The following is a 26,386-nucleotide window of genomic DNA, read 5'->3' as shown; positions in this document are numbered from 1 at the left end:
AACAGATCCTGGTACACCCTCCCCTGCCCAGTATAGTACTATCAGTTTTAACTGGGCAAACCATTGCCTGTTAAGAGGGTTGCAATTTTATCAGCTTGTGTAAAACAGTGATGTTAACTATGAATGTGTGTTTCCCCTCAGACTTGAAACCACGTGGTGTGGCAGTCAATCTCATTCCAGGACTGCCAGCATACATATTGTTCATGTGTGTCCGCCATGCCGACTACCTTAATGACGATCAGAAAGTGAGGTCCTTGCTAACTTCCACTATTAATGGCATCAAAAAAATTCTGAAGGTCAGTTTCTTGTGTTTAATAAAAACATGTTGGCATGAAGCATTTAGTAAAAGCAATGTTTTCATTCTAAAGCCCTGCCTGTGCTCTATGGATAGGTTCTCAGATCATCAATATTAATTACCTGTTTTAATTGTTGTGTTTTTAGATTGTGAACTGCCCAGGGACTTCTGTATGGGGCAGTATAAAAATTTGTGAAATAAATAAATAAAATGTGTAAGGTAATTGATTCTGGCAATGTAAAGTTTTTAAGAATGTTAATTCTAACTTCTATCTAGGGGTGTACAGTTTTTCTTTTAATGGATACACATGGTTTGGCATTGTGGATATCATTGGAGCATGCAAGGTCTATTGGGGGAGAGCTGGTCTTGTGGCAGCAAGCATGAATTGGCCTCTTTGCTAAGTGGGGTCTATGCTGATTTGCATTTGAATTGGAGACTACATGCATGAGAGGGAAGAGCACCTGTATGCTTGCATGCAGATGATTTCAAGTTTGCTCCCTGGCATCTCCAGATAGGGCTGAGAGACACTCATGCCTGTAACCTTGAGAAGCCACTGCCAGTCTGTGTAGACAATGCTGAGTTAGATGGGCCAATGATCTGACTCAGTATAAGGCAGTTTCCTTTGTTCATAAGCTTGTACCATGTTGAAGATATTTTGGCCTATAGCTCTTAGAAGAGGCGCACTATACCTCATCCAAGTTTCCATTTTTATCTGCCAATTTATATGGGGTGGGTGGGTAACTATCCACCTTTGCCCGCAACAAGTGGTGTTTTCTTGTCTTTCATCATAACATTGTGGAGAAAAAGACCCGTGCCTGCTCTAAAGGAGCGTTTTGTGAAACTGGAAAAGCAGGGGGATCCCACATGACTGCATGATCAATCTGTTTTCTGATGGAGGAGCATGTGTGTATGCCATAGTTTCACACAATGCTCATGAATTTATTTACAGATCAACCTATATGTAGAGAAAGTTTCCTATGCAGCTCCCAGCTCTGTGTGGGGGTACATGCTGTAGCAGCTGGTGAAGTCTGAAGTTGCTGCATTCTCATCTGCTGTTACATAATAATAATAACGGTGACAATTAAAAACAGCAGTTTAATCTATTCATAGTATGGGCCGGAATAAAAGCTGTATGAAGCCGAAAGGGACTAAATGATGAAGAGATACATACAGAACATGATGCAAAAATTCAGCATTATGCAAAATACTGTTTAAATATTACGTCAAAGGAAAATGTGCAGTTATCTTCAAATTGTCTTTTGGTGTAAATTGTTTGTATTTTTGCATTTGCTTTCAGAAAAAAGGGGATGACTTTGAAACTGTGTCCTTCTGGCTATCTAACACCTGCCGCTTTTTGCACTGCTTGAAGCAGTATAGTGGTGAAGAGGCAAGTAGACTTCTTAAAAATATGCTTTGTGTGTTTAATGTTGGCAACCCAGAATATTTGGGGATAAGATAGGTTATGAATGAAAATACAAAACTGCAAACTTCAATGTATGCTATTATCTTCTACAACTTCAGGGATTTATGAAACACAACACCCCTCGGCAGAATGAACATTGTCTCACCAATTTTGACCTTGCTGAATATAGACAAGTACTGAGTGACTTGGCTATTCAGATTTACCAGCAGCTTGTCAGAGTCTTGGAGAACATTCTGCAACCAATGATTGGTAAGGCAAAATAGAGAATAAAATAAAAACTGAACCTGTGATGAGGAGAGAGTGCACACAATCATGCAGTTTTGTCATCAGAAGCAATACTTCTATATGCTTTATCCAAGTCTCTTCCTCCTTTTCTGCAGAACAGGAAGGGGTGGTCTCTTTGCTAGCAGCAGGTACAACATTGAACTCCAAGAGAAACTGATGTTTCTCTTGGAGGAAGGATGAGTGGGAACCAAGAGGATCCACCGATACCAGTCGATGGGCAAGCCTCTTCAAAACAGTTGCCAAAGTCCATGAAAGAGGTCAGGTCTACCCATATGAAGTGAATGGATAGACCTGGTCCCCAGCCAGGCGATCCTGGGAAAGAGCCTAGCCCTACAGATCCTATGTTGGCAGGGGCGGCAAAGGAGGGCAGGCGGAGCTGCCTGGCTGGATAAGGGGGTGGCAGGTGGGCAGAAACCAAGAAGGTCTAAGCTCAGCTGCTAATGCAGCCAAGATGCTATCAGAGTACCATTAAGCACTGAGTGCATATTATGCATGAGGGTGTATTAAAATCAGTTTAAAAACAGTAATTAAAATATATACAATTGCTCCTTAAACCACTTTGCCTTTGGAGTTGAAGTGATTGTCCTTCAGCTCATTAACACACACACCAACATCCCTGCCACTATCAAAGTGCTTACTTGTGTTATTTTTGTAGAAGCTTTTTCATGCTGTGCCTCAAGAAGATCCCTCCCCCCTCATTTTGTATTCAGATTTGCATTTCTTAGCTAAACTAATGCTGCTGCTAATCAGTTTCAGGGATGCTGGAGCATGAAACTATCCAAGGCGTATCAGGAGTGAAACCACCTGGCCTCCGAAAGAGAACCTCAAGCATTGCTGATGAAGGGACGTACACACTGGACTCTATCATCCGACAGCTCAGTACCTTCCACTCAATCATGTGTCAGCATGGAATGGATCCAGAGTTGGCCAAGCAGGTGGTGAAGCAGATGTTCTACATAATTGGGGCTGTGACCCTCAATAACCTCCTCCTGCGAAAAGACATGTGCTCATGGAGCAAAGGGATGCAGATAAGGTGAGAATGTATTGTAAAATGTTTTCAGTTCTCTCCAGTTTACAGCTAGACATAGTAATGAATTTTTTCGTAATTGGGTAATCTGACAAATATTCTGCGTGTTCCCCCCCCCCATTGACTTTGAGGGTTGGCTTGCATAGTTACCAAACTGATGAGTATGCAAATACAAGCCAGCAGATTTGAACATGTGCGCCCCTCCATATGTGCACATTGTATATGTAGATGCTATGTCCATGTATATCCTTGGTTCTTGCAATCTACCTTTGTTTGTTTTTCTCTCAAGGGTGGTTTGCAGGTAGCGTGGGAATAGTCTCACGCTTGATACAATTCTGGTGGTATTTCCACTGGAGGTAGTGTCGCACAACTGTGATTGTGCAGTTTCAAGTTGCAACGGAACAGCCCTATTGTGCAACACTATGGGCAGTATTTTAGGCACATGCAGCAGCGTGGGTGGTGTTCAACTGCAAAATGTTCTGTGATTTAGAGAATATTGTGTGAAGGCATATAATTCAGCAAGATATAAAAGTGATTTTAGTTTGGTCAGTTTGAAGGAAAATGTTCTTTGAGAGCTGGTTTTCAGAAAGTTGTTTTTTAATTAAACGTACAGGTACAATGTAAGTCAACTTGAAGAATGGCTCCGTGACAAAAATCTGATGAATAGCGGGGCTAAGGAAACTCTGGAACCTCTCATCCAGGCAGCACAGTTGTTGCAGGTGAAAAAGAAAACCGATGAAGATGCAGAGGCCATTTGTTCCATGTGCAATGCCTTAACTACTGCGCAGGTAAGCAAACTGTCCTTATGTTCTTTGACTGAGTGACTTGAAAATAACCCTTTGCTGAGTTCCATTATGGGGCTTGTGCTATTAGTCAATTTGTCATTACTGCTGAATTATTGTTGTCAAAATAAGACAACTTTCACCCAGCTCTCTCTCTCTGTTTTTGGTATTTCCCCCCACAAGTATTAATTTCAGACGTATCAAATGTATATATATTTATTTCACTAAGATGGTCCATGTGTGGATGAAGGGGGATGCGTCATGGAAATCTTGCGAGAGCCGCAGAACTCTCGCAAGGAACTTTCACTGAGAGGCAGGGGGAGAAGCAAACTGGCCCAGAAGGTTGCTGGGTGGGTGTCAAGAGGGCGGCGGCGGTGGGTGAGATGGAGGCGAGAGGTGGAGGGAGAGCAAAATGGCCCAGAAGGTTGCTGGGTGAGTGGCAAGTGGGCGGTGGTGGTGGGTGAGATAGAGGCAGGGGGAGAAGCAAGCAAGAGGTGGAGGGAGACCCGAGGAGAGCAAAATGGCCCAGAAGGTTGCTGGGTGGGTGGCGAGAGGGTGGGGGTGGGGGGTGGCAGAGCCATGCCGCACCTGGCAGGTAAGGAAACTGCTGCTGGGCAGAGAAGGAGAGGTGAGAGCAGGCGGGCGGCAGAACTGCGCCGCCGATAGGAGCTTGGCTGAGTGGGTGGCAAAGCCGTGTGTCCCGGTACCCCATCGTTCATAGTAGGAACGGCAGAGCTAGACTTAGAAAGGAGCGCTAAAATGGCCGCCACACCCTCAGCAGTTAAATCGGGCGGGAAAGCAGAAGATTGCTGCGCCCGAACTGCCTTCATTTGCAGCTTTTCGCTCAGGGGCGTGCTGCTGGGGGAAAGCTTTGCCTTGTTCTTTTTTATAATGCCCTTTCCCTTTAGATGTTTAGTTTTCTTTGCTGCTTTTTTGGGTGGCGGGGCAGGCAAGACAGAAGCTTCCTGTATCACAGTAGGCTCTTTTTCATTTGCATTAGCCAATAGGCTCAAGCTCGCTGTCCCTACACCCGAGGGAACTATCGTGGCTTCTGTGAAGGAGCCCTCCGAAAGGGAACCCTTCAACATATCCCCCATGCTCCATATCCAAAATAAAACTGACCTCAATCAGAGGAGACCAATTTTCAAAATTTTAAAATAATCAAAATAATTATAACAAATAATTAAAATAATCAGCGTAGCTAACTGTATGCAATTGGCGACTCCCTTCCCACCCTGGCACACAGAAGAAAGGAAGGGAGGAAAAACTGGCCTGAAAGTAGTTTGAGTAATTAGGAGATGAAGATAAAGGCTGTGAAATTCTCCTCTCAGTGAAAATAAGCTCTGTCTTCAGAGCGAGACAGGACTGGAACTGGGGATAAGTGACAGCTGTCTGGATACATATGATCGATGTGAATTTTGATTGGTCCTGTCTCGGAGCATGCAGAGCGTGATAATCCGTCACATCAGAACAGCCCTGCTGGATCAGGCCCAAGGCAGCCCATCTAGTCCAGCATCCTGTTTCGCACAGTGGCCCACCAGATGCCGCTGGAAGCCACAGGCAGGAGTTGAGGGTGTGCCCTCTCACCTGCCATTACTCCCCTGCAACTGGTACTCAGAGGCATCCTGTCACGTTAGGATGCCCTCCCCATACCAAGGAAAAACATTTTAACCAGACCATTTCTAAAAGGTATTGTTTAAAATGGTGCCAGGCTAAGTTGCAAGGAGCTATTAGTCAAAAATAGCATGAAGCAAACATCTGTTTTTCTTTCAGATTGTGAAAGTTTTGAACTTGTATACTCCAGTTAATGAATTTGAAGAGAGAGTGACTGTGTCCTTTATCCGTACAATACAGGTATAACCTCTTTTCCCCATTCTCCCTTACTATTTATGCAATTTGTCAAAGACAACATATCACAAGTAATTTGTGGGGATAGGGTTAATGACTGTGTTATTCACAGTCCTACTGAACTTGTTCTACAGTATTATTTCATTATTCTCAGGGTATCCACCAACATGACGGTGTATGTGTAAGTGTGGCTTGTACTTGGCAAGGACTCTGGGGGGGGGGGGGTGCAGTGCATCTTAGTTTGCATTATTTATTGCTCTGGCCTTGCCTTTCTTCCAGTTGGTCTTCACTGGGGAAAATTAAATGTTGCTGCATCTCTGCATTAGGGGTGATTTGAATTGGATTCAGTTAAGATGTGTAGCAAAATTACTTACCTTGCCCAGTATGCCCAGAGCAGTGACTAATGGAGAAACACTGGAAGATGCTCTGTTCTGATGGTGGGGAATTCATGCTTCATTCATGAAGTAAACCTTCTGGAAGATAAATAAAGCAGGCCTCCAATTAGGATTCAAGAAAAAGATGAGTTACTAGAGACTGGAGGATCCTTGGTCAACATGAATCAAACAAAGTATTTCCATGGAAGAATTCTGTGCATTCAGGTGTGATGTGCAATAACAGAAAATGAAACTTTTCAAAAAGCTTCAGTTGTTTAAGAAAATGAAATATTCTGGATGTTCTTCACTTTGGATGTTAAGGTCAAAACCTATAATAATCTATTTTAGGATTTTCCTCCCATTTTTACTTCGAAAGCAACATCTGCATAGACCCTTTTTTGTAAGAAGGGAAATAATAATGTATGGTAATTCATTCTTTCTTTTTGCAGATGCGTATGAGAGACAGGAAAGACTCTCCTCAACTGCTGATGGATGCTAAGCATATTTTCCCCGTTACTTTTCCATTTAACCCATCATCTCTTGCATTAGAAACCATCCAGATTCCTGCAAGTTTGGGTCTAGGATTCATTACTCGTGTCTGAACCAAGTATAGAGTTTGCTGTAGATCATGAGTTGCTGCCTGTAAACTAGAACAAAGAAAATGAAGACACTTGGAAAGCCATTAGTGGGAGGTGGGGAGAGGGCTGGAGAAAATACTGTAGATGCCCTTGAGTGTATTGCAAATAGTTGGAAAGCTGCACAATTTACTTACAGCTGGAAGGTTAGTGGAAATATATACATTTGTATAAACTTGACATTCTCATGCTGAGGCCTATGTAAAGTTTTCAGAGTTGCACCTTTTTTTCATTCTAGACCAAATTCTTTTTCATTTCTGTTGATCACTGGCTGCCTCATGTTTGAATTTGGAACTGGAGGCAGTCCGTGACAAATAAGCAGAAGACACTTTTTTGTGTTTTGCTTTGCTCTAAACTCAAAGCTGGACTATGATTGCTTCTATGATTGCTGGGCAAGAGGAAGCTGCTATTATACTTGGGGCCACTACAGAGGAGTGTTCCTAATGTAGCAAGGCTGAGGGTAACATCACGCATCCCGGATTTAGAGTGTACACCATTTGGATTGAAGTAGATCCCTGTTGCATGTACACATGATGGAATAGACATGTATAGCTGCATGTAATATGATGGCATCCGTGTACACTCTCAATCCATAACATGCTTGTTTCTCATTCTGATAGAGAACCTATAGCATTTTAGCTCTTTACTACACATTTAAATTGTGCAAGTTGTAATTGCAGGGACCAGAGAGGACAGCGTTCAATGTAAGGTGTGATTTTAGTTAAGTATGTAAACATTTAGGGGTATCTTCTGTATGTTAGAGACTAGAAAGTCTAAAGCAAACTGGCACTGAAGGATACAATCTATTGGGTATTTGACCTCACCAGCTCAATTAAAATGAACAGGAGCTACATAAGAGTTCAGTCACACTCCTGGGCAACTTCCATTTGCTTCAGTGGGGCTTGCACAGAAGATGTTCATAATAGACTGTGCCCCAGGAAAGAATGAACAGCTTCCCAGTTTATGTCACTGTGACATAAATGATGAAGTACTAAAAATTATGTTGGCTCACTACTGTATATGGTACAACTTTGCTGTTCATTAGTTAGTACTGTTTCAAAACATATCAAAGTGCTGCTGTGTGCTGTGTTCTTTTTAAATGTACAGTGATAAACCTAGGTAAGAGACATATTAAAAACAACAACACCTAACAGTCCAGTCTTTTAGCAGGATTTATGCAAGTGTCAAGGAATATCACCATGAATGGGAAATGGTAACTAAGCACAAAATAACATACTGAAGCTGCATAATAATTATATTTAAAGTATGCTTACCTGAGTATTCAAGATCTTGAGTTCAAAGAACAAAACCCAGTCATATTATATTTTAGTATTTATTTATCATTTTGATGTTAGCATTTCATTTTTAAAAAATGTTGCCAGTGGTAACAGCAGGTGTGTGATGGGTTTTAGGGTTTTGTTTTGGTTACATTTGAGATATAATCTCAAATGCCTAGCTGAAGGAGAAATTCACCCCTAATCCCCTTAATACCATAAAACATATTATTGAAAATGTAAAGCAAACCCTGGTTTGAATGTACTTATATCTGGCTTCTGAATCTATGGGAATATTTCACTGGACACAAGGATACTCTTGATGATTTTTGCCAAGATCTCCTACATTCTGTATAACTTGTCAGGATTTGCCTCAATGTGAAACTGACACTTGAAATTGTCTGTCAAGCCTTGCTCAATGTTTTCTGGACCTGATTTTTTTTTTTTAAGTATGGTCAGTGATACATAGCAGAAAGTACATAATTCAACATTGCCATGTGCAATATTTTAGTGTATTATAAAAATTGTCATGTATATTTATTTTAAAACCTATATGCCGTAAAGACATATCATTAAAATGTCCTGGTACTAGATATAATTTCTCTGCAAACCCTTAAAACAGTGCTGCTTTTACTTATGAAGAGCAGTTCATCCCAGGCAAGTTTTATATGAAATAGGGGTGCAACTTGTATATGGTTGCTGATTAAGTAAATAAACTGAGCTTCAATTTTGTTGGTACTGTTCTTAAAAGTTGTGGAGTTTTTTCTTATTTAGTTTGATGTTTGTTAGCAGAGAGGTGAATGCCTTTTTATGGATAGTTGTTTTAAGAAACATTAAGATACCTACACTCAAGCATTATTTCAATCTGTTTTCTTATTTATAGTAAATTAAAAAGTTTTTCTTTAAAAAAGGTTTTTCTAAAATTCATTTCTGTCTATCACCAACTCTGCAACATGACCCGAAGAAAGCATGCTGCTTTTAGAATTTAAGATATTTTTGGGGTTGTTTTTTTTAAAGGCATCTTCTGTGGCTATGGCCAGTTAGAGCTCCTTTTTGCCAAGATATTTTGGGCAAATATGGGAGACATCGAAGCAGAACCCTGCTACACTTGAGGAAGCCCTGAACGATCACAGTCTCAGACAATCATGACTTCTCTCATTATGATGATGTATACTAACATCTCAAAATTTTCACAGGATTCCTAGTATATCATGTGAAAGCTGCGATATCAAGTAATAAAACTGGAAATTAGAACCCAAACTAAAACAGAATCATAATCCTCTTCCATTGACCACAATTATGTAACTGGAATACTGCCCTTACCTTACTTAATCTTAGAAGAATTTTATCTCAAACATAACTACTCTAGAAATTGTAAATGTAGATAAATTTAAATATGTTTTTTTTTATTTTTTCAAGTTTACCTGTAAAAAGCCTTATTGTACATTGTTTACTTCAAAAAGTAGTAGACATTATCCTTCTATTTAATAGTCTAACTAACGTTGCTTTGTCACATTAAAACTGAATGCTGTTCAACATGTTTAAAAGGAAAATATTTCTAAGTTTAGTATTTTGCAATTCATCAATATTTTACATAACAGTATTTTTCATGCACTTTTCACAGCTCTAGAATTTTTGTGTTGCTGCACAATATAAAATGTTCAGTTTAGTTTTATAGGATTAGAGCCTTTAAACTGAAGACAAACTCATTTGCTTTCCTCCATTTTTCTTTAAAGCATGGCTCTGCTCTTATAATGTGGAAATATCTTCATTTTTTGTTTTGTTCATTTGATATGGAAGAGTCTCTCCAGTACTGGAAATATACTACTTATAAGAGCCCTTTTGAAATGTACAGACCTGAAGTATTGCACAGATATTACCTCATTAGATTCCAGGGTGTGCGTGTTTTTCCTTCCAGTTATTAATCTGTTTACTTCTGCAACCTAATCTTCTGTTTGGATTTTAGCAAAATGCATCTTAAGCTTCAGGCTGGGATGAAAAATCAAATCAAATGAATGAAATTGAACAATGTCTAAAAATTCTGCTTTAGTAAATATTAGTTGATTGAGTATACAATCCTGTCCACACTTTAAAAACCCTAACAAAGTCAGCGGAGCATATCTGCATGTAGCTGTGTACAGGATTGCACCCAGCCTTCACAAAGAAAACTATACTTAAACACATTTGCCTTGATCCAGAGATCCTGTTTCAGTTGTCTTCCATCCTACAGAATCCCATCGTGCACATTAAAAATAGAATCTTATGTGGATTGCTGGAGTACATCTGTGCATCTGTTGTGATTTGGATCTAGTCTAGTGCATGTGAAAGAAGTCACAATAGCAATGGATTGCAGATATGCAGTATTCTCCAGATGGAATGTAGTCTGCATCTGTAGGGTGGATTATGGCACTGCTTTTTGTTCCTGCACACAGCATGTTTTTAATGAAGGATCATCTCTGGCTTGGGGCTAATGTGTGGACAAATTCCCTTGATTTCAATAAAGCTTATTTCTCAGTCTGCTTGGGATAGTAGCCTTTTGTCTAAGTTTTGTTCCATATTTCAAAACCGCCAGCACCTGAAAGCTGAAGTCTCTCATTTAGGATTTAACACCAGATACATTTCCCTATACCACATAATAATTATTTGAAAATTACTATTTTTAAACTTGTAATTCTTCTTGAAATAATCCTTTGATGATAGGTTTTCACTAGATATTGCCACAGTGCTTAGATTGAAACCAAAATGTTATCAGGATGACATAAGCTCTGAACTGTCATAGTGTCTGACATTGTACTTTGTAAATGTATGCTTCATTAACACCGTATTCTTAGCTCTCATTGAAATGTCCAAATAAAAATACAACTGTAAAGCCTTTTTGGTGTCCTCATTATGTCAATAAGCAAGTTATTTATGAAGTGAGCAATTTGGTGGTGGACTTTCAACAGAGTACTAGAAAATTTAGTAGATGTTCAGCTCCCCTTTATTTGCCACTGATTTTAAAGTGAAACTGAAAATGCTCAATTCTGTCTGTGCCATTCACACTAATGGGGAATCTTCTGTGCTTGCGCAGAGCCATCAGAAATCGTCTAGAACAAGGGTTCCCAACCTGGGGGCCTCTAGCTGTTGCTGAACTACAGCCCCCATTATCTACAGTAAGTTGTAGCTGGGGTTGATGGGAATTGTATTTCAGCAACATCAGGTGGCTTTCAGATTGGGAACCCCTGCTCGAGAGCTCTCCTCAGTGATTTTAGCAGGACCCTCACTCTGAAACATCAAATATTGATCTAAGGGTAGTTGTGTTGTCTTGCCACAACAATCCTTCTGGCTTCATCTGGTTGCTGACAGTAAAAGTTGCCGCTCAGGATAAACAACCAAGGATTTATTCTTGATTGAAACAAACATCTCTCCTTTACATAGAGCTACATAAAGCACATCTTCCATAACAGTTCCACTCCAACTGACTTTTTCTAACCCAATCTGCATAGAGAACCTCCACAACCCAATCAAAACAGTGCTTTTGGTGCCTCGGCTACATTCAGTACAAAACCTCCAGTATAATTTTATACCTTAACACAAACAAATACAAATCTTTTCTAAATGAAATTCTAGAATAATAGAATTCCCCATTTCGTCACATCATGTACACTGATGGTGCTACCCTAAATAACAGTAATCGTCAACTTCAAATAAAAATTTCAAGGACAAAATGTGTTGAGCTTCACTCTGCAGGGGTAGTTATGATTAAACTTTTTTTCTTCTTCCACAAAACAGCAATCTTCATTGACTATTCACGAGTCCCAAATTTAGGCCCAATTTAAATGTGCAGCAAGTGAAGCGCTCAAACATTTCTTGCGGCTCCCATCTAACCTACATGCAGTTATTGGTGAACATAGTGAGTTATTGTTTGCAAAAGGGTAAAGGCGGCCCTATTCTTACCGGAAAACCGGGTTATTAGCCTGGTGTGGGCTTAGCCAATTGAATTCACTGTTGGAGACTGTTTTCAAGTTTTATTTACTCTGCAGAGCAAAAGCAACCCTGGAAATTATTTCACAAAGCAGGGCAGCACTGAGGAATGGCTACCAGAGGTTTATACATGGATTGATACAGTTTTTCAGCACATTCAGCAATGACAACAAACGTGACAGGTAGTACGTACTACATCATCATATTAGCCTTTGAAGATTCTATGCCTCTCTTTCTTTATGTATCAAATTTGTACACCACCCCAAAACTTTCATCTCTTGGGTGGTTAACAATAGCATAACAAATAGAAAAAAAACCCACCCCAATTTAAAAATCAATCACAAATTAAAACCGTTTAAAAAAAAAAAAAAGCTTAAAAAGCTTGGGTGAAGAGGTGGGTTTTCAAATGCTTTTTTAAAATTGTCAGAGATGGGGAGGATCGTATCTCAGTAGGCAGCGCATTCCACATTCTCAGGGCAGTAACCAAGAAAGCCCATCCCCGTGTAGCCACCAGGTGAGCTGGCGGCAATTGGAGACGGACCTCTCTGGACAACCTCAATGGGTGGTGGGGTACATAATGAAGATGTTCTCTTAGATACCCAGGGTCTAAGCCAGTGATTCTCAAACTTGGGTCCTCAGGTGTTATTGGACTTCAACTCCCATAATCCCCAACCAAAGGCCACTGAGGCTGGCGATTATGGGAGTTGAAGTCCAATAACACCTGAGGACCCAAGTTTGAGAATCCCTGGTCTAAGCCATTTAGGGCTTTATAAGTTTGTATTTTGCCCGGAAACCTATTGGCAGCCAGTGTAACTATCAGCAAAGGGGTGATGTGGTCTCTCTGAGATGACACAGAGACCAACCTGGCTGCCACATTCTGGACCAACTGAAGTTTCCAGACTACATTCAAAGGCAGCCCCACATAGAGCGCATTGCAGAAGTCAAGTCTGGAGGTTACCAACATATGTACCACTGTTTTGAGGTTGTTCATCTCAAGAAACAGACGCAGCTGGCGTATCAGCCAAAGCTGATAGAAAGCCCCTCTGGCCACCACCTCAACCTGAGATACCAGGGAGAGGTGTGGATCCAGAAGTACTCCCAGACTGCGAACCTGTTCCTTTTGGGGAAGTGTGACCCCATCGAGAACAGGAAGATCAAAATCTCTGGAGTTCTGACCCTGCACAATAAGTACCTCCATCTTATCTGGATTCATTCTCAGTTTATTCTCCCTCATCCAGCCCATTACTGCTTCCAGGCAGGCATTTAGGGAAGTTATGCCATCTCCTGAAGAGGTTGACATGGAGAAGTAGATCTGGGTGTCATCAGCATACTGATAACACCCTGCTCCAAATCCCCTGATGATCTCTCCCAGCAGTTTCATGTAGATGTTAAAAAGCACTGGAGAAAGTACGGAGCCTTGAGGGACACCTTACTTAAGCTCAGATTTTGAAGAGCAACAATCTCCAATCGACACCATCTGGAATCTGTCAGAGGTAGAAGCAGAACCACTGTAAAACAGTACTTCCCACCCCCAACACTCTCAGACGTTCCAGGATACCATGATTGATAGTATCGAAAGTCGCCGAGAGGTCCAAAAGGACCAACAGAGTCACACTTCCTCTGTCAATTCCCAAATGGAGATAATCCATCAGGCCAACCAAGGCAGTCTCCACCACATTGCCCGCCCAAAAGCCAGTGTGAAATGGGTCTAGATAATCAGTTTTCTCCAAGACCACTTGGAGCTGAGAAGCTACCACCCTCTCAATTACCTTGCCCAGCCATGGGAAGTTGGAAACAGGTCTATAGTTGCTCAACTCTGAAGTATCTAATGCAAGCTTCTTTAGAAGAGGTCTAATAATTGTCTCCTTAAGACAAGGAGACATCCTGCCCTACCTCAGAGAAGCATTTATGATTTCCACTAGGCCTCCTACAACAGCCTTCCTGCTAGATAGAACAAGCCATGTTGGATAAGGGTCAGGAGAACAAGTGGTAGGCCTCAGTGTTCCAAGTAGTTTGTCCACGTCCTCAGGAGTCACAAACTGTAACTGATCCAGTCGAACCACATAAGGGGAGTTGCTGGATACCTCCAGTTCAGACATCGAATTAATTGTGGAGTCTCCATCGAAGTCGGCCCGAATCCAAGAGATTTTATCTGCAAAAAAAACTTTAAACACATCACAGCAGGTAACTGATGGCTCCAAATTCTGATTCAAGGAAGGGCGGGCACATACTAGCCCCCTCACAACCCTGAACAACTCCGCTGGACGTGAACTTGCACATGCAATACGGGTAGAAAAGAACCGCTTCTTTGCTGCATGCATTGCCTGAGCAGATTTTTAAATGTGCTCTATGTTGAAATCTGTTGGATTTGAGTCGAGTCTTTCTCCACTTGCACTCCAGTCACCTACCTTGCCGCTTCTGCCTCCGTAGATCTTCTGTATACCAAGGGGCCAGTTTCGAAGTGGGTCGGAGGGGACGCTTAGGAGCAATCATGTCTACTGCCCTGGTGAGCATGTTGTTCTAGTTCTCCACCAGGGCATCAATAAGATGACCGGCAAAGCCAAATCCCTCCAAGGCTTCTTGGAATCTTACTGGATCCAATAACCTCTTCAGGTGGACCACTAACAGGCCCCTTGCCTCTGTGGAGGTGGAAAGTGGTTGTAAGCCTAACATTAACCAGATGGTGGTCCGTCCATGACAATGGGAAATCACATTGTCATGGACAATGATTTTTGTCTTCTGTCATAAATACTATGTATCCTACTGAGCTAATTCTTATCAGCAATCGTCCCTGCCTGTGATTAGCGCTCCTGCAGGAAGGCACAGCAATTTCGCATATTGTTGCTAAAATCAAGGTTCCTACAGCAAGGGTGAGAAACAGACCAAATGCCTTTCTACGTGGGAACAAACTGCTGTCAAAATGGAGGAAATTCTTGCTCAGTTCAGCTAGGAATCTAAAATGGCATTGCTTTAGCTAATTCTCAGGTAACACTATATAAGAGATGACTGGAAAGTTTTCAGCCTAATGGAATAGTTTGTAATAGCTGAAGAAAACAGTTGCCCATCTTCCAAAAGCTCCCAATTCTTTTCCTTGTGGTTTAGCCCTTTTCACCTTGCCAGGACACAAAACATACAAGCACATACTGTATGCACACATGAAAAGTTCCATTGGATAAAAAGTGGCTGGAACTACTGAAGGAGCTGTTTCTAGAAATGGCTATCAGTTGTGTAACAAAGCTTGCTGAGGTCCGCATGTATGAATCAGGATTGAAGTAATAACACTCAGTGCAATCAGATGCACAGCCACCTAATGGGGAAATGACTCGACTAGCAAGCCAGAGGTTGCTGGTTTGACTCCCCACTGGTATGTTTCCCAGAGTATGGGAAAAACCTATATCGGGCAGCAGCAATATAGGAAGATGCTGAAAGGCATCTCACACTGTGCAGGAGATAGAGTGGACCCCTCCTGTATTCAACCAAAGAAAACCACACAGCTCTGTGGTCACCAGGAGTCGACATTGACTTGATGGCACAACTTTACCTTCACTTTAAGTTGCATTGGGTTCAAGGGAATTTACCCTTAGCTAAGTGTGGTAGCACAGCAGGGAAATGCTTGACTAACAAGCGGAAGGTTGCCGGTGCAAATCCCCACTGGTATGTTTCCCAGACGATGGGGCAGCAGCGATACAGGAAAATGCTGAAAGGCATCATCTCATACTGTGCAGGACATGGCAATAGTGAACATCTCCTGGAGACAACCACAGGGCTCTATGGGCGCTAGGAGTCGAAACTGACTTGATGGCACACTTTATTTTTACTTCAACCAAAGTTCTCAAAGCCAGGGGCGTAGCTAGGAGAAAGGGGGCCCATGTCCGCCCCTCTCCCCGGAGAGCCCCCCGGAGTGAGGGAGATAATGAAGAAAATAGGGTGGAGTGGAACCATCTTAAAAAAGGAACTCAAGTCAGAGACCAGCCGCAGCAGCCACCGGAGGTTGGGGCTGGAGAGGGCCAGTTGCTCTCCCCCTGCTGAACGGAAGAGCACGTCCTCCGCTCTGAAACGCGTCTCTTCTTCGCTCAGTTAGCAGGACCTCTTTGCCTGACACGCGCCGCGGTTCACCCCGCTTTCCCCGCCCGAAGGAAGGGCGAGAGGCCATCGCAGCAAGCCTCGTCCCTGCGCGCCTCCCGCTCTCCCCCGACAGAGGTCCCCGCTCGCCTCACCGCGGACTCCAGCCACAGCCCTGAGCAAACCTCCGTCCTTCCTCCTCCTCCTCCCGCGAAAGGGAATGCCGCCTGGCGGGCAAAGTTAACAAACGTGGCGTTAGTGCGGGGAGGAGAGGCACTTGGCGGCGGCGGCGGCGGCTCCTTCTCCTCCTCAGCTCCACCTTCCCTGTGAGAGTCGGACGGGACGCACTGCCCGCCTACCTGCCCCACTCACCTCTGCCGGGCGACCGCGGCGCCCTCACCTTTCCTCCTCCTCCTCCTCCCCAGTCGGGGGAAGGGAGGAAGCGGCGGCGAGTCGCGACCCCCATGGCGCTGGTCGAGCTCTACACGCAGGTAAAAGCGAGCCGCCGCGCGCCGGGGCAGGTGCGGCCAGTTGGGAGGCGGCGGCGGCGGTTGGACGGTTGCTGGGACAGGCGGGGGGGGGGGGGAAGGGCGCTGCGCCCGTTGGCGGCCCTGGGGGGGGAGGGGCTGCGATGACGCGCGTGGAGAGGAGACCCCCCCCCCCCGCCGCCCGCGCACTGCCCCGACTCGGGGCCAGCCAGCCGCCCGCCCCGCCGAACCTGGCGGTGGGGCCGGGCTCCCTGCGGGACGGGGAAGGAAGGATGGAGGCTGCTGCACTCGCTTCGCTCCTCCTCCCCTCGTTATGTCCACCATATGGGGGCGAGGTCGGGGGCGGCCAGCGCTCCCCGTCCCCGGGTCGGCTGCCCCTGCCCCGCCGCGCAAGTGAATGGCTCCGAAGCGGCCGCCTCCGCCTTGGGGATGCCTCCCCCCAAGGCACCACAGCCGGAATAAAAATAAAATAAAATAAAACCGTGTTCCACCCGGGTTTGGGAGCTGTGTGTGCTCCCAATTTCCACTGGTGTGGAAGCAAGGTAGGGGGAAAACCAGGGTAGAGGTGATTGTGTGGAAGCAAGGTAAGAGTAACAGCTACCCAGGTTTTCCGCAAATTGGGATCACATACAACTCCCTAACCTAGGTAGAACACCGTTTTTGATTGCGAACATGACCTCAAGGCTTTTCATCTTTGTTTTTATTCAGTGACTTTGTTTTGCATGTTAACTGTTGCATTTAGTATTGTTCTGTGAAGGCTTTTTTGTTTTGTATCTTACTCTGTATTTTGGGGAATGCAGTTCCTTTGTTAGCTGCCTTGTGTTGGCCATTGGCTGGCTCAGTTATTAAAATAAAGAACTAAATGCTTTGGAAAACTCAAAACATGACCGAATACAGCTTTTGTGTTAGGCTGCTGTTCAAGGCAATCAAAAGTGACAATGCTAACTTAATTTTTATCTAGCACGTCTTAGGTGCTGATTAAATGAATATAATGATGATAAAATCAGGATCTACTCAGAGTAATGTTTCCAACATTGTTCTATATAGCTGGCAAATTACAAACTTCAGACTAGGATTCCATAAAAACTAAGGCAGTTTGTAACTGAAATTGTTTGAAGAAGAAGTCCATATGGCAAAAATGCATCCTCCTCTACTCAGTGTATATCTGCTTCATTCATCATAAAAGCCAGTAGAAGATGGTCATAAGTTTCAGGTCATGCGGAAAGAACCTGTTGCTTCAGTCACATGGTGCCCTTGAAGCCACAGCTCATTATTATTCACAAGAACGGGGAATTTCTCAATTTGAACAGTGTGCAGGAATGCTGGGAAAGTGCAAGCAACTGAGCTCTGCCTCACAAGTTGAGATTTCAGCCGCTGTGGGTATGGAATTTACAAATTAGCACTGCAAATTCTCTGGCAAAATTTCCCCTTTAAAAACCTCTCACTCCAAATTTGTTAGTTTATGGCAGTCCTGGCTGGGAGCTGTGGTTTATCATTTCTCATAATGGGTTGTGTGTGTGGCGGCGGGGATAAAGAGAGAGTGTGAGAAAGAGAACTGCAAATCTTGAACAAAATTAATGCACAGTTTATTACACTAATATCAATATGCATTCCATAAGGATGTGCTCAGAAATGCCTATTAGTCAGCAGAAGATGCAGCAGGGATTGTACCTTGTGTGGTGCAGAGAGAATAGGGTTTAGAATAAACTTGGGAGTCCTGTTTTGAAAACACTGCTTAGCATAAATAAACAGATGGGCTGACAGACCTGGAGCTTCACCATCTCTTGGTGCGAGTTTCCCCTCAAGTTAAAGGTGAGTAATAGCAACCTATCAACAGAGAAATGAGATGGATTCTAAAGCTGGAAATGCCTCAAACAAGAATAGGTCTCACAATAGTTTCAATACTTGTGGCTAAATGAAAGGTGTCCAGCGTGCAGGGTGGAGCTAGATGTTATCTTGGCAAACACACACTCCCAAATCCATGTCCTGCAGGGGAGAACAGATAGGATGGACAAAGACTTAACCCTTTTTGAATCCACTGATGCGCTCCTGTAATTTCTTCTCCAGACTTCTTTCTCCAAGCTCAGCTTTGTTCTAAAAAGCAGTTTGATCAGGTGGGGAGATCTGTGGAGCTAATCAACTGTCTTTTGCTAACAACTGCACTGGAAAAGTCCAGTACATAAAAGCTGCAATTCATGAAAAAAAGCAAGCAAGCACACACAACGTACTTGAGGATGGTCTCTAGTTTCTAGTTCATCTGGGCCTAGAACTGTGCACACCTCTGAGGAAATTAGGAGCTGGCTCTCATGACCTACAGCTAGATAGGAGGAGCATCCAGCCCGGCTCCAAGCCCCAGGCACAACTCTGAGAAATGGTTGTGTGTTGGCAAACATTGAGGTATGAGGAAGGGGAAGTGATTGTGTGCTAGCTGTGATCTGGGTTGCAGGATGTGATTTTCCTCCACCCTCAATTACAGTGCTGCCTGGTATACGATGTGAGGTGTCTCCTATCTCTATTTTTGCAGACATGCTACCATTTCTCAGGAGCACCCAAGAGGCTTGGAACTTGGCTAGATGCTGCTCCTACCCAGCTGTTGGTCAGGAGAACCAGCCCTGCACTGGCTCAACCACTCACGCAGGCTTCTACAAAGCTGAAACTTTCCCCCCAATTCCCTCATATGGCCTTCTCATCTCATATGGCCTTTGAGAGGAGGAAAATAACTATGCTATTAGGATACAGCGTTCAGGAATAAACTAGTCTCAGACATGAGTTGGTTAATGTTTTGTTTACTGCATATGTGGAAGTGAGACTGCGTTATATTCATCCTAAACCAGCAAGGAAACAATTATACTTGCATTTCCTCTTCCCCTTATTTTCAGTTTCTTCTTTGGTGCTTTTATACTTTACAAGGTGCCATTAGCGTTTTTCAATTTAACCCTAACCCCTGCTAACTTGGTAAAGAGGCACCTTTTTAACGTGGTGATTCTCTTTATTTAGCAGGGGGAGAGTAACTGGCCCCATCCACCCCCAGCACAGTACTTCCAGTGACTGTTGCTGGTGTCTATCTTACGTTTCTTTTTAGATTGTGAGCCCTTTGGGGACAGGGAGCCATCTTATTTATTTATTATTTCTCTGTGTAAACCTCCCTGAGCCATTCTTGGAAGGGCAGTATAGAAATCAATCAATCAATCAATCAATCAAATATATGTATATTGGCTTTAAGTACTTCAGTGCGCTCTACATGGGCCTGCCCTTGAAGATGGTTCGGAAGCTTCAGTTGGTCCAGAACACTGCTACAAGGATGCTCGTGGTGCAGTTCACATCATGAGTGTCACACCCATCCTGTTTCATTGTTTACCAGCCCACTTCTGTTCTGGGCTAGATTTAAGGTGCTGGACTTGACCTTTAAACTCTACATGGCTTGGTGCTGGGGTACCTGTCAGACCACATTCACCCATATGAATCGGCCAGGGCCCTCTGCTCAGCATCTCAGGCTCTGTTCAAGGCCTTGCCATGAACAGAGTTCTGCTTGGCGGGGACTAGAGATAGGGCCTTTTTGGTCGTGGCCCCTCTGCTTTAGAACACCCTCCTCGAAGAGCTTTGCCATGCTTGCTCACCCCCCCTCAGTGTTTTAAAACAATTAAAAACACATCTTTTAAAAGAGGTTTTTATCTTCTGCTTATATCTGGTAGGTTCTTTAGTTTTTATCGTTTTTGGCTTTTTATTAACTTTTAATTTGAAACGTTTTAGAACAGTGTGATTTTTAAATGTAGTTTTAGCCTGGTCTTTTAACTTGTTTAACTTTATTAATAGGAAACAGAGAAACACAGGAAGCTGCCATATACTGAGTCAGACCATTGGTCTATCTAGCTCAGTATTGTCTTCACAGACAGGCAGCAGCTTCTTCAAGGTTGCAGGCAGGAATCTCTCTCAGCCCTATCTTGGGGAAGCCAGAGAGGGAACTTGGAACCTTCTGTTCTTCTCAGAGTGGCTGCATCCTTTGAGGGGAATACCTTACTGAAGTGGTGGGGCGTGTGTGTGTGTGTGTATATATATATAGAGAGAGAGAGAGAGAGAGAGAGAGAGTGGTTGCATTAACTACCCTATTTATTGTTTATGTATGCTGGAAACACCATCCTTTAATGCTGGTTTTTAATGTTTTGTGCAGATTCTGTTTCAACAAGGAGTTTTAAAATATTGTAAAACGTGGCAGCAACTAGGAAGTAAAAGCAATAAAGGCTCGATTGCTTATTGCTTCCCTGTTGCGTGTTTACTTTCTCATAGATATGTGGTATTCCTTCGCTTATGTCAGAGGGTGTCATGAAGAACTGTGATGTAATGTGCCAGTGCAAGTTTAGGTTTTTGGATGGATTTGCGAGCCTGTATGGCACAAGGAGCTATCCAGCTTGGGGTGGGGGAGGTTGGGTGTAACTCAATAGGAGAGTAAATGCTTTGTGTTTACTTGTAAGGCAGGGTTCACTGATCTGAAGGTGGCTCATTACATTTACCAATGGAGGTACCTGAAGCAGTCAGTCTGTTTTATGACTAGATCAAGTTACAATAACATTTAGATAAAAGAATTATGTGACAAAGTGTGTTTGCATACATATATAACACGCAGTGCCTGTCCCTTAGATTTTATTGCCCTGGTGTGCAGGAGCTTCAGTGCACACATGGAGCTCTTGCTTTCTACAAACATTTCCCCACTCATTTCGATGTTCAGGAGAACTTGGCAGGAACATCTGTGTAGCTGGCGCTGAGCTGCTTCTCACATTGCAGTGAATGAGGAAGCCTGGCTCAGTTGGAGTCTTGGTGACATGTCAAAGCGCTCGTAGTGCTCTTAGTTATGTGTGGTTGCAATTTAGCCCGCAGCTAAGTATAATTAGATCTCATTGATTTCAGTATGTATGTATGTATGTATGTATGTATTTATTTTATTACATTTATATCCCGTTGTTCCTCTGAGGAGCTCAGATATGCTTATTGTTATCCTCACAACAACCCTGTGATGTAGGTTAGGTTGAGAGATACATGACTGGCCCAGAGTCACCAAGTGAGTTTCATGGTTGAATGGAGATTAGAACTCGGTTCTTCCCGGTCCTACCGTGTTTCCCCGAAAATAAGACAGTGTCTTATATTAATTTTAGCCCCCCAAAATGCACTAGGGCAATTAGCGGTACATCAGAAATTACTGCTAGGTCTTACTTTCGGGGTAGGTCTTACTTTCGGGGAAACAGGGTAGTCCAAAACACTAACCACTATGCTATGCTGGCTCTTAAACATTCATAACTGTACACTGGATTATGGTCCACTTTCTTTACTTTCATATAGGACACCAAAAATACCTGCAAGACCTTTGTGTACTACATGGAATGTAGAAATGTAAGACGATAGGAAGCTGCCTTAAACAGAGTCAGACCATTGGTCCATCTAGCTCAGTATTGCCTACACTGACTGGCAGGAACTCTCCAAGATTTCAGGCAGGAGTTTCTCCCAGCCCTACCTGGAGATCTTCTGCATGCAAGCACTCAGATGCTCTACCTCAGAGCTGTGGCCCCTTCTCCTAGGGAATCTCTTACAGATCAGGTCATCGGAAGCTGCCTTAAACCGAATCAGACCATCGGTCTGTCTAGCTCAGTATTGTCTACACCAACTGGCAGCGGCTCTCCAAGGTTTCAAGCAGGAGCCTTTTCTAGCACTACCTAGGGATGCCACTGCCAAGGAGTGAAGCTGGAACTTTCTGCATGCAAGCAGATGCTCTACCACTGAGCTATGGCCCCATCTCCAAAGGGGAATGTCTTACAGCATACAACACTCATATGTAGTCACCCTTCTAAATGCAAAGCAGGGCAGATCCTGCTTATCCAAGGGGACAATTCATGCTTTCTACCGCAAGGCCAGCTCTCCTCTTTCCTTCTTAGCTGAGGCCTCCCTAGAGATGTGATCAGAATAATATCTAAAGGATTTATTTATTTATTTATTTATTTACATTTTATATCCCGCTCTTCCTCCAAGGATCCCAGAGTGGTGTACTACATACTTGAGTTCCTCCTCACAACAACCCTGTGAAGTAGGTTAGGCTGAGAGAGAAGTGACTGGCCCAGAGTCACCCAGCTAGTCTCATGGCTGAATGGGGATTTGAACTCGGGTCTCCCCGGTTCTAATCCAGCACTCTAACCACTATACAACGCTGGCTCTCAATGATGAGATGGGATGAGGGTCACCTACAGGGACAAGGGACCTATGCAGGCAAACCCACAGGTTTTCCTCTTATACACCAGTTCATCTGGGGCAAGAGGTGCACACTGCACACTGGTGTATAAGAGGAAAACCTGTGGGTTTGCCTGCATAGGTCCCTTGTCCCTGTAGGTGACCCTCATCCCATCTCATCATTCAAGCTTGTTCTTTCTTCATAGGCCACCTTCTTTTTACTAAAGGCTATAAGATGTCACAGTGTGTCACTTTAAAAATCAGCATGTGTGGCAATAGTTGCAATTCCTGCCATTGCACTCCCCATTAAAATGCTCATTATGCTTTACATCTTGTTGTTACTATGGGAAAGACTGTGACATCTTATAGCCTTTAGTAAAAAGAAGGTGGCCTATGAAGAAAGAACAAGCTTGAATGAAATAGCTAGTGCTATTAGTAATAATTATTAATTTAAATGCCAGAATTACATTTGTAGCATACACTAGCTCCCTGAATACTGGTGACAAATTCGCACTTTAAATTTCAGACTTGAAACCGAAGTTTAACGTGCAAATTTGTCATCAATATTGAGAGACTTACTTTATGTTGAGATGTCAATGAATAGCTGTACAACCTGTGACATGACTTTGACAGGCTGAGGTGGATTGTAGACCTATGACCAAAGACATTCTTACTCCTGGACTTTGGTGCCGAAGTCCAGGGCCTCCACAGCTCCTGGGGTCCCCCCAATCCTCCCGGGTGGTGTGGTCGCCCGGCAGAGCATGTTGATGCTTAATTTGCAGCGGAGGGGGGCCTCCGAAGGCCTTTAGGTCCGGGCTCTAAAATTACCTAGGTGCACGTCTGCCTATGATAGTCCCACTTGGCCTACTTTGCTTTCACAATCTCAGTCTTCAAACGTACCTGCAAAGAGTGTTTGCATTCTCTGTCACCAGTTTGGCAGCTGGCATGAGCAGGAATAATGTATTTTAGGCCAGGGCGCTTTCATGCGGCATTGACTGAAAGTGTCTGTCTTTGAATAATTTGTTTCTGAGCCAAGTGACTGTGTGGGAACCGGCCAGTTGGTTATATAAATGGGGAGGGAAGCCAACCAAGAGAATATGAACTCCAGTGCTTGAAAAAAGAGAAAGCAGAGGTAACTGAATAATAGTTTGTAAAATATATATCTGTTACCCTATTAAGATATGTATTTCTTAAGGAATATATCTCCAAATTTTCCTGTAAAGCTTGCTGAGTGACATCTTTGTATGTCTTAGATATAATGGCCTCTGCAGCAGTTCTGTATCTTTGTCATCAACCATTGTACAAGTATCTTATGAAAGAATGGGGTGCAGCAATATTCCCAGTAACAAGACATTGAAAATAATGAATTAAAGGACAGTGAGTGAATGAGTGGGTGCAGTAAGAGTTTGGCTTTCTCACTGCTTGGTGATGGAATCACACACAGGTCTCTGCTTCCTTTGTCTGCCAGATCACAGCAAAGCGTGAGACACTCTGCTAGGGATGTGCATGAAACGCGACTCGGAGATCAAATCATGGCACATCCCTTTAAAACAGAGGGGTCACACAACCCCTTTAACACGGAGGAGAGCAGATCCATACCTGCTCCTCCGCTAGCCACCACTTCCGTAATTGCAGCGCTCCCCCCAGCTATGATCGTGTGCCGACGGGGTGTCTCCCCACCTGCCCCCATGCGACGCCAGCACGCACATGGCCTGAGCACATGACCGATGGCTATGCCTTTAGGTTGTGGGAGGGGCACTTGATCATAGCTGGGGGGAGCGCCGCGATTATGGAAGTGGCGAGCAGAGGAGCAGCAGTATAGACCAGGGATTTGCACGGAACCAGTTTGTGCACTCCCGGGAGGGAGGGGGTAGCTTTAAGAGACAGGAAAGGTGCTGCCTCCCTGTCAGCCCCTGCCCTGCTGCTTTCCCCTCACCAGCAGCCTCCAAAAAAGCGGGCATGCTGGGCTGCAGCGTTCCTGCTTGCAGCCCCCATCAGTGTCACTATGCTCATGGCCGATGCACATGGCCACATGCTTCAAGCATGAGTGTGGCAATGCTGATTGGGGCTGTAAGCAGTAACTCTGCAGCTTTGGGGGGGGGCACCAGCAGGGGAAAAGCAGTGGGGTGGGGGCTGACAGGGAGGCAGCATGTTCCTTATCCCTTAAAGCTACCCCCCCCACCCTTCGAACCGGTGTGGATGCCAGCGGACCGAACCAGTTTGGCGCTCCAGAAAGGGAGTGCCGAACTGGTTCCATGCACATCCCTACTATGCACCTGCTCTCCTCCGTGTTAAAGGGATTGTGTGATCCTGCTGTTTTAAAGGGATGTGCTGCAATTCGTTTTCTGAATCGCATTTCGTGCACATTCCTACACTATGCATCGGACTGCAGTGCATGAGAGCTTTTGTGTTCCCCATCACTCCTGACACCTCTTTACTGTGTTTTAGGGCCAAACCAGACATGCTGTTGAATGCATCATCTAGTTAGCGTATTTTTACTCTAAAGTAGCAGCTGCATGAGGGGCACATCTGGGGACTGAGGTGTGCAATAGGGGTTGTTTAACACTTTGCCTCCTGCCAAAAATGCAAAAAGGTGATTTCTTGTGTTAGAAACCACTACTTTAAAGTCTTTTGGTCCTTTGCAACGTTTGCAGCTTTGGAAACTTGATCACATTTTCCTTTGGAATTCACTGCAACCAAGTGCTAGATAATGCTTAGCTATGATTTATATAGCCACTTAATGGCGCAACGGGAAAATGACCTGATTAGCAAGCCAGAGGTTGCCGGTTCGAATCCCCCGCTGGTATGTTTCCCAGACTATAGGAGACATCTATATTGGACAGCAGCCACTGTTCCCTCTAAGGCATGCGCATGCTCACAAGTTTTTGGATGTCCGTTCAGTTCAGTTTAGATCCCGCTCGGCTGAATCAGGAAGGCCCCATTCTGAATGTAGGTGCACACACACTGCCTTGATACTGCTGCCCAGAACAAAACTCATTCTGCACAGAGATGAAAAAAATTAGAGGGACCACTGGCAGCAGTGATATAGGAAGGTGCTGAAAGGCATCATCTCATACTGCGTGGGAGATGTCAATGGTAACCCCCTCTTGTACCAAAGAAAAACCACAGGGCTCTGTGGTCGCCAGGAGTCGACATCAACTCGACAGCACACTTTACTATGATTTATGTAAAATACTACCTATTAAAGTAAATTGTTGATGTTTTTGCCCTATAATCACAGTACAACAGAGTTTGGATCCCTGATCCCGAAGAAGTTTGGCGATCTGCTGAGATTATAACAAATTATAAGATTGGAAACCACATACTTCATCTACAGCTGGAAGATGGCACGGTGAGGGAACACTTATTAATGATGCTGTGATATCCTTGCAAGCACGCACACTGAAACTGAGACACTAACATGTTGAATTTTCCACCTTGATCCTGTGTTGTTTCTAACGTAATCTAGTTTAATTCTCACTGAGGTGGTGAACCTGTTCAGCACACAGCAGGTTGAGGCTCACATGACTGAATGCTCTCCTGAGAAAACTAGATGTCAAGGACCCATGTCTTAACCTAGCCTTTTCCCTGATGTGTTAGATTTTCTTTGTGGTGTGAAAATGCTTTTGTATGGAGGAACATTCAGTCATGGGAGGTTCCACCTGCAGTCTTAAGTTGCACAGCTCAGACACAAGCTTACCACTTCACTTCAGACTAGAC

At 43.8% G+C, this 26,386-nt stretch overlaps 2 protein-coding genes across 8 annotated transcripts in view; both read left to right on the top strand.

Moving 5' to 3' along the window:
* MYO5A (myosin VA) overlaps window positions 1–10,815 on the top strand; it is a 116,357-nt gene extending 105,542 nt beyond the window's left edge. For all 4 annotated transcript variants that reach the window (XM_053271802.1, XM_053271804.1, XM_053271801.1 and 1 more), the window contains 7 exons: window positions 142–296; window positions 1,593–1,682; window positions 1,817–1,967; window positions 2,754–3,036; window positions 3,644–3,818; window positions 5,586–5,666; window positions 6,484–10,815. In XM_053271802.1, the coding sequence (XP_053127777.1) occupies window positions 142–296; window positions 1,593–1,682; window positions 1,817–1,967; window positions 2,754–3,036; window positions 3,644–3,818; window positions 5,586–5,666; window positions 6,484–6,636 (1,088 nt within the window). In that variant the 3' untranslated portion in view covers window positions 6,637–10,815. The remainder of the gene's footprint in view (window positions 1–141; window positions 297–1,592; window positions 1,683–1,816; window positions 1,968–2,753; window positions 3,037–3,643; window positions 3,819–5,585; window positions 5,667–6,483) is intronic.
* A 5,163-nt stretch (window positions 10,816–15,978) lies between these two features.
* Window positions 15,979–26,386, top strand: part of MYO5C (myosin VC) — a 71,800-nt gene continuing 61,392 nt past the window's right edge. For 2 of the 4 annotated variants that reach the window (XM_053271806.1, XM_053271805.1), the window contains exons 1-2: window positions 15,988–16,459; window positions 25,908–26,018. In XM_053271806.1, the coding sequence (XP_053127781.1) occupies window positions 16,433–16,459; window positions 25,908–26,018 (138 nt within the window). In that variant the 5' untranslated portion in view covers window positions 15,988–16,432. Of the gene's footprint in view, window positions 16,460–17,029; window positions 17,041–25,907; window positions 26,019–26,386 lie in introns of those variants that run through there. The other 2 variants (XM_053271810.1, XM_053271809.1) reach the window with 2 other exon arrangements.

Source organism: Hemicordylus capensis, chromosome 10 (assembly GCF_027244095.1).
Source record: "Hemicordylus capensis ecotype Gifberg chromosome 10, rHemCap1.1.pri, whole genome shotgun sequence".
NCBI lineage: Eukaryota > Metazoa > Chordata > Lepidosauria > Squamata > Cordylidae > Hemicordylus > Hemicordylus capensis.
Note: the sequence above shows the minus strand (reverse complement) of the source record. Positions and strands in the feature narration are given on the sequence as shown.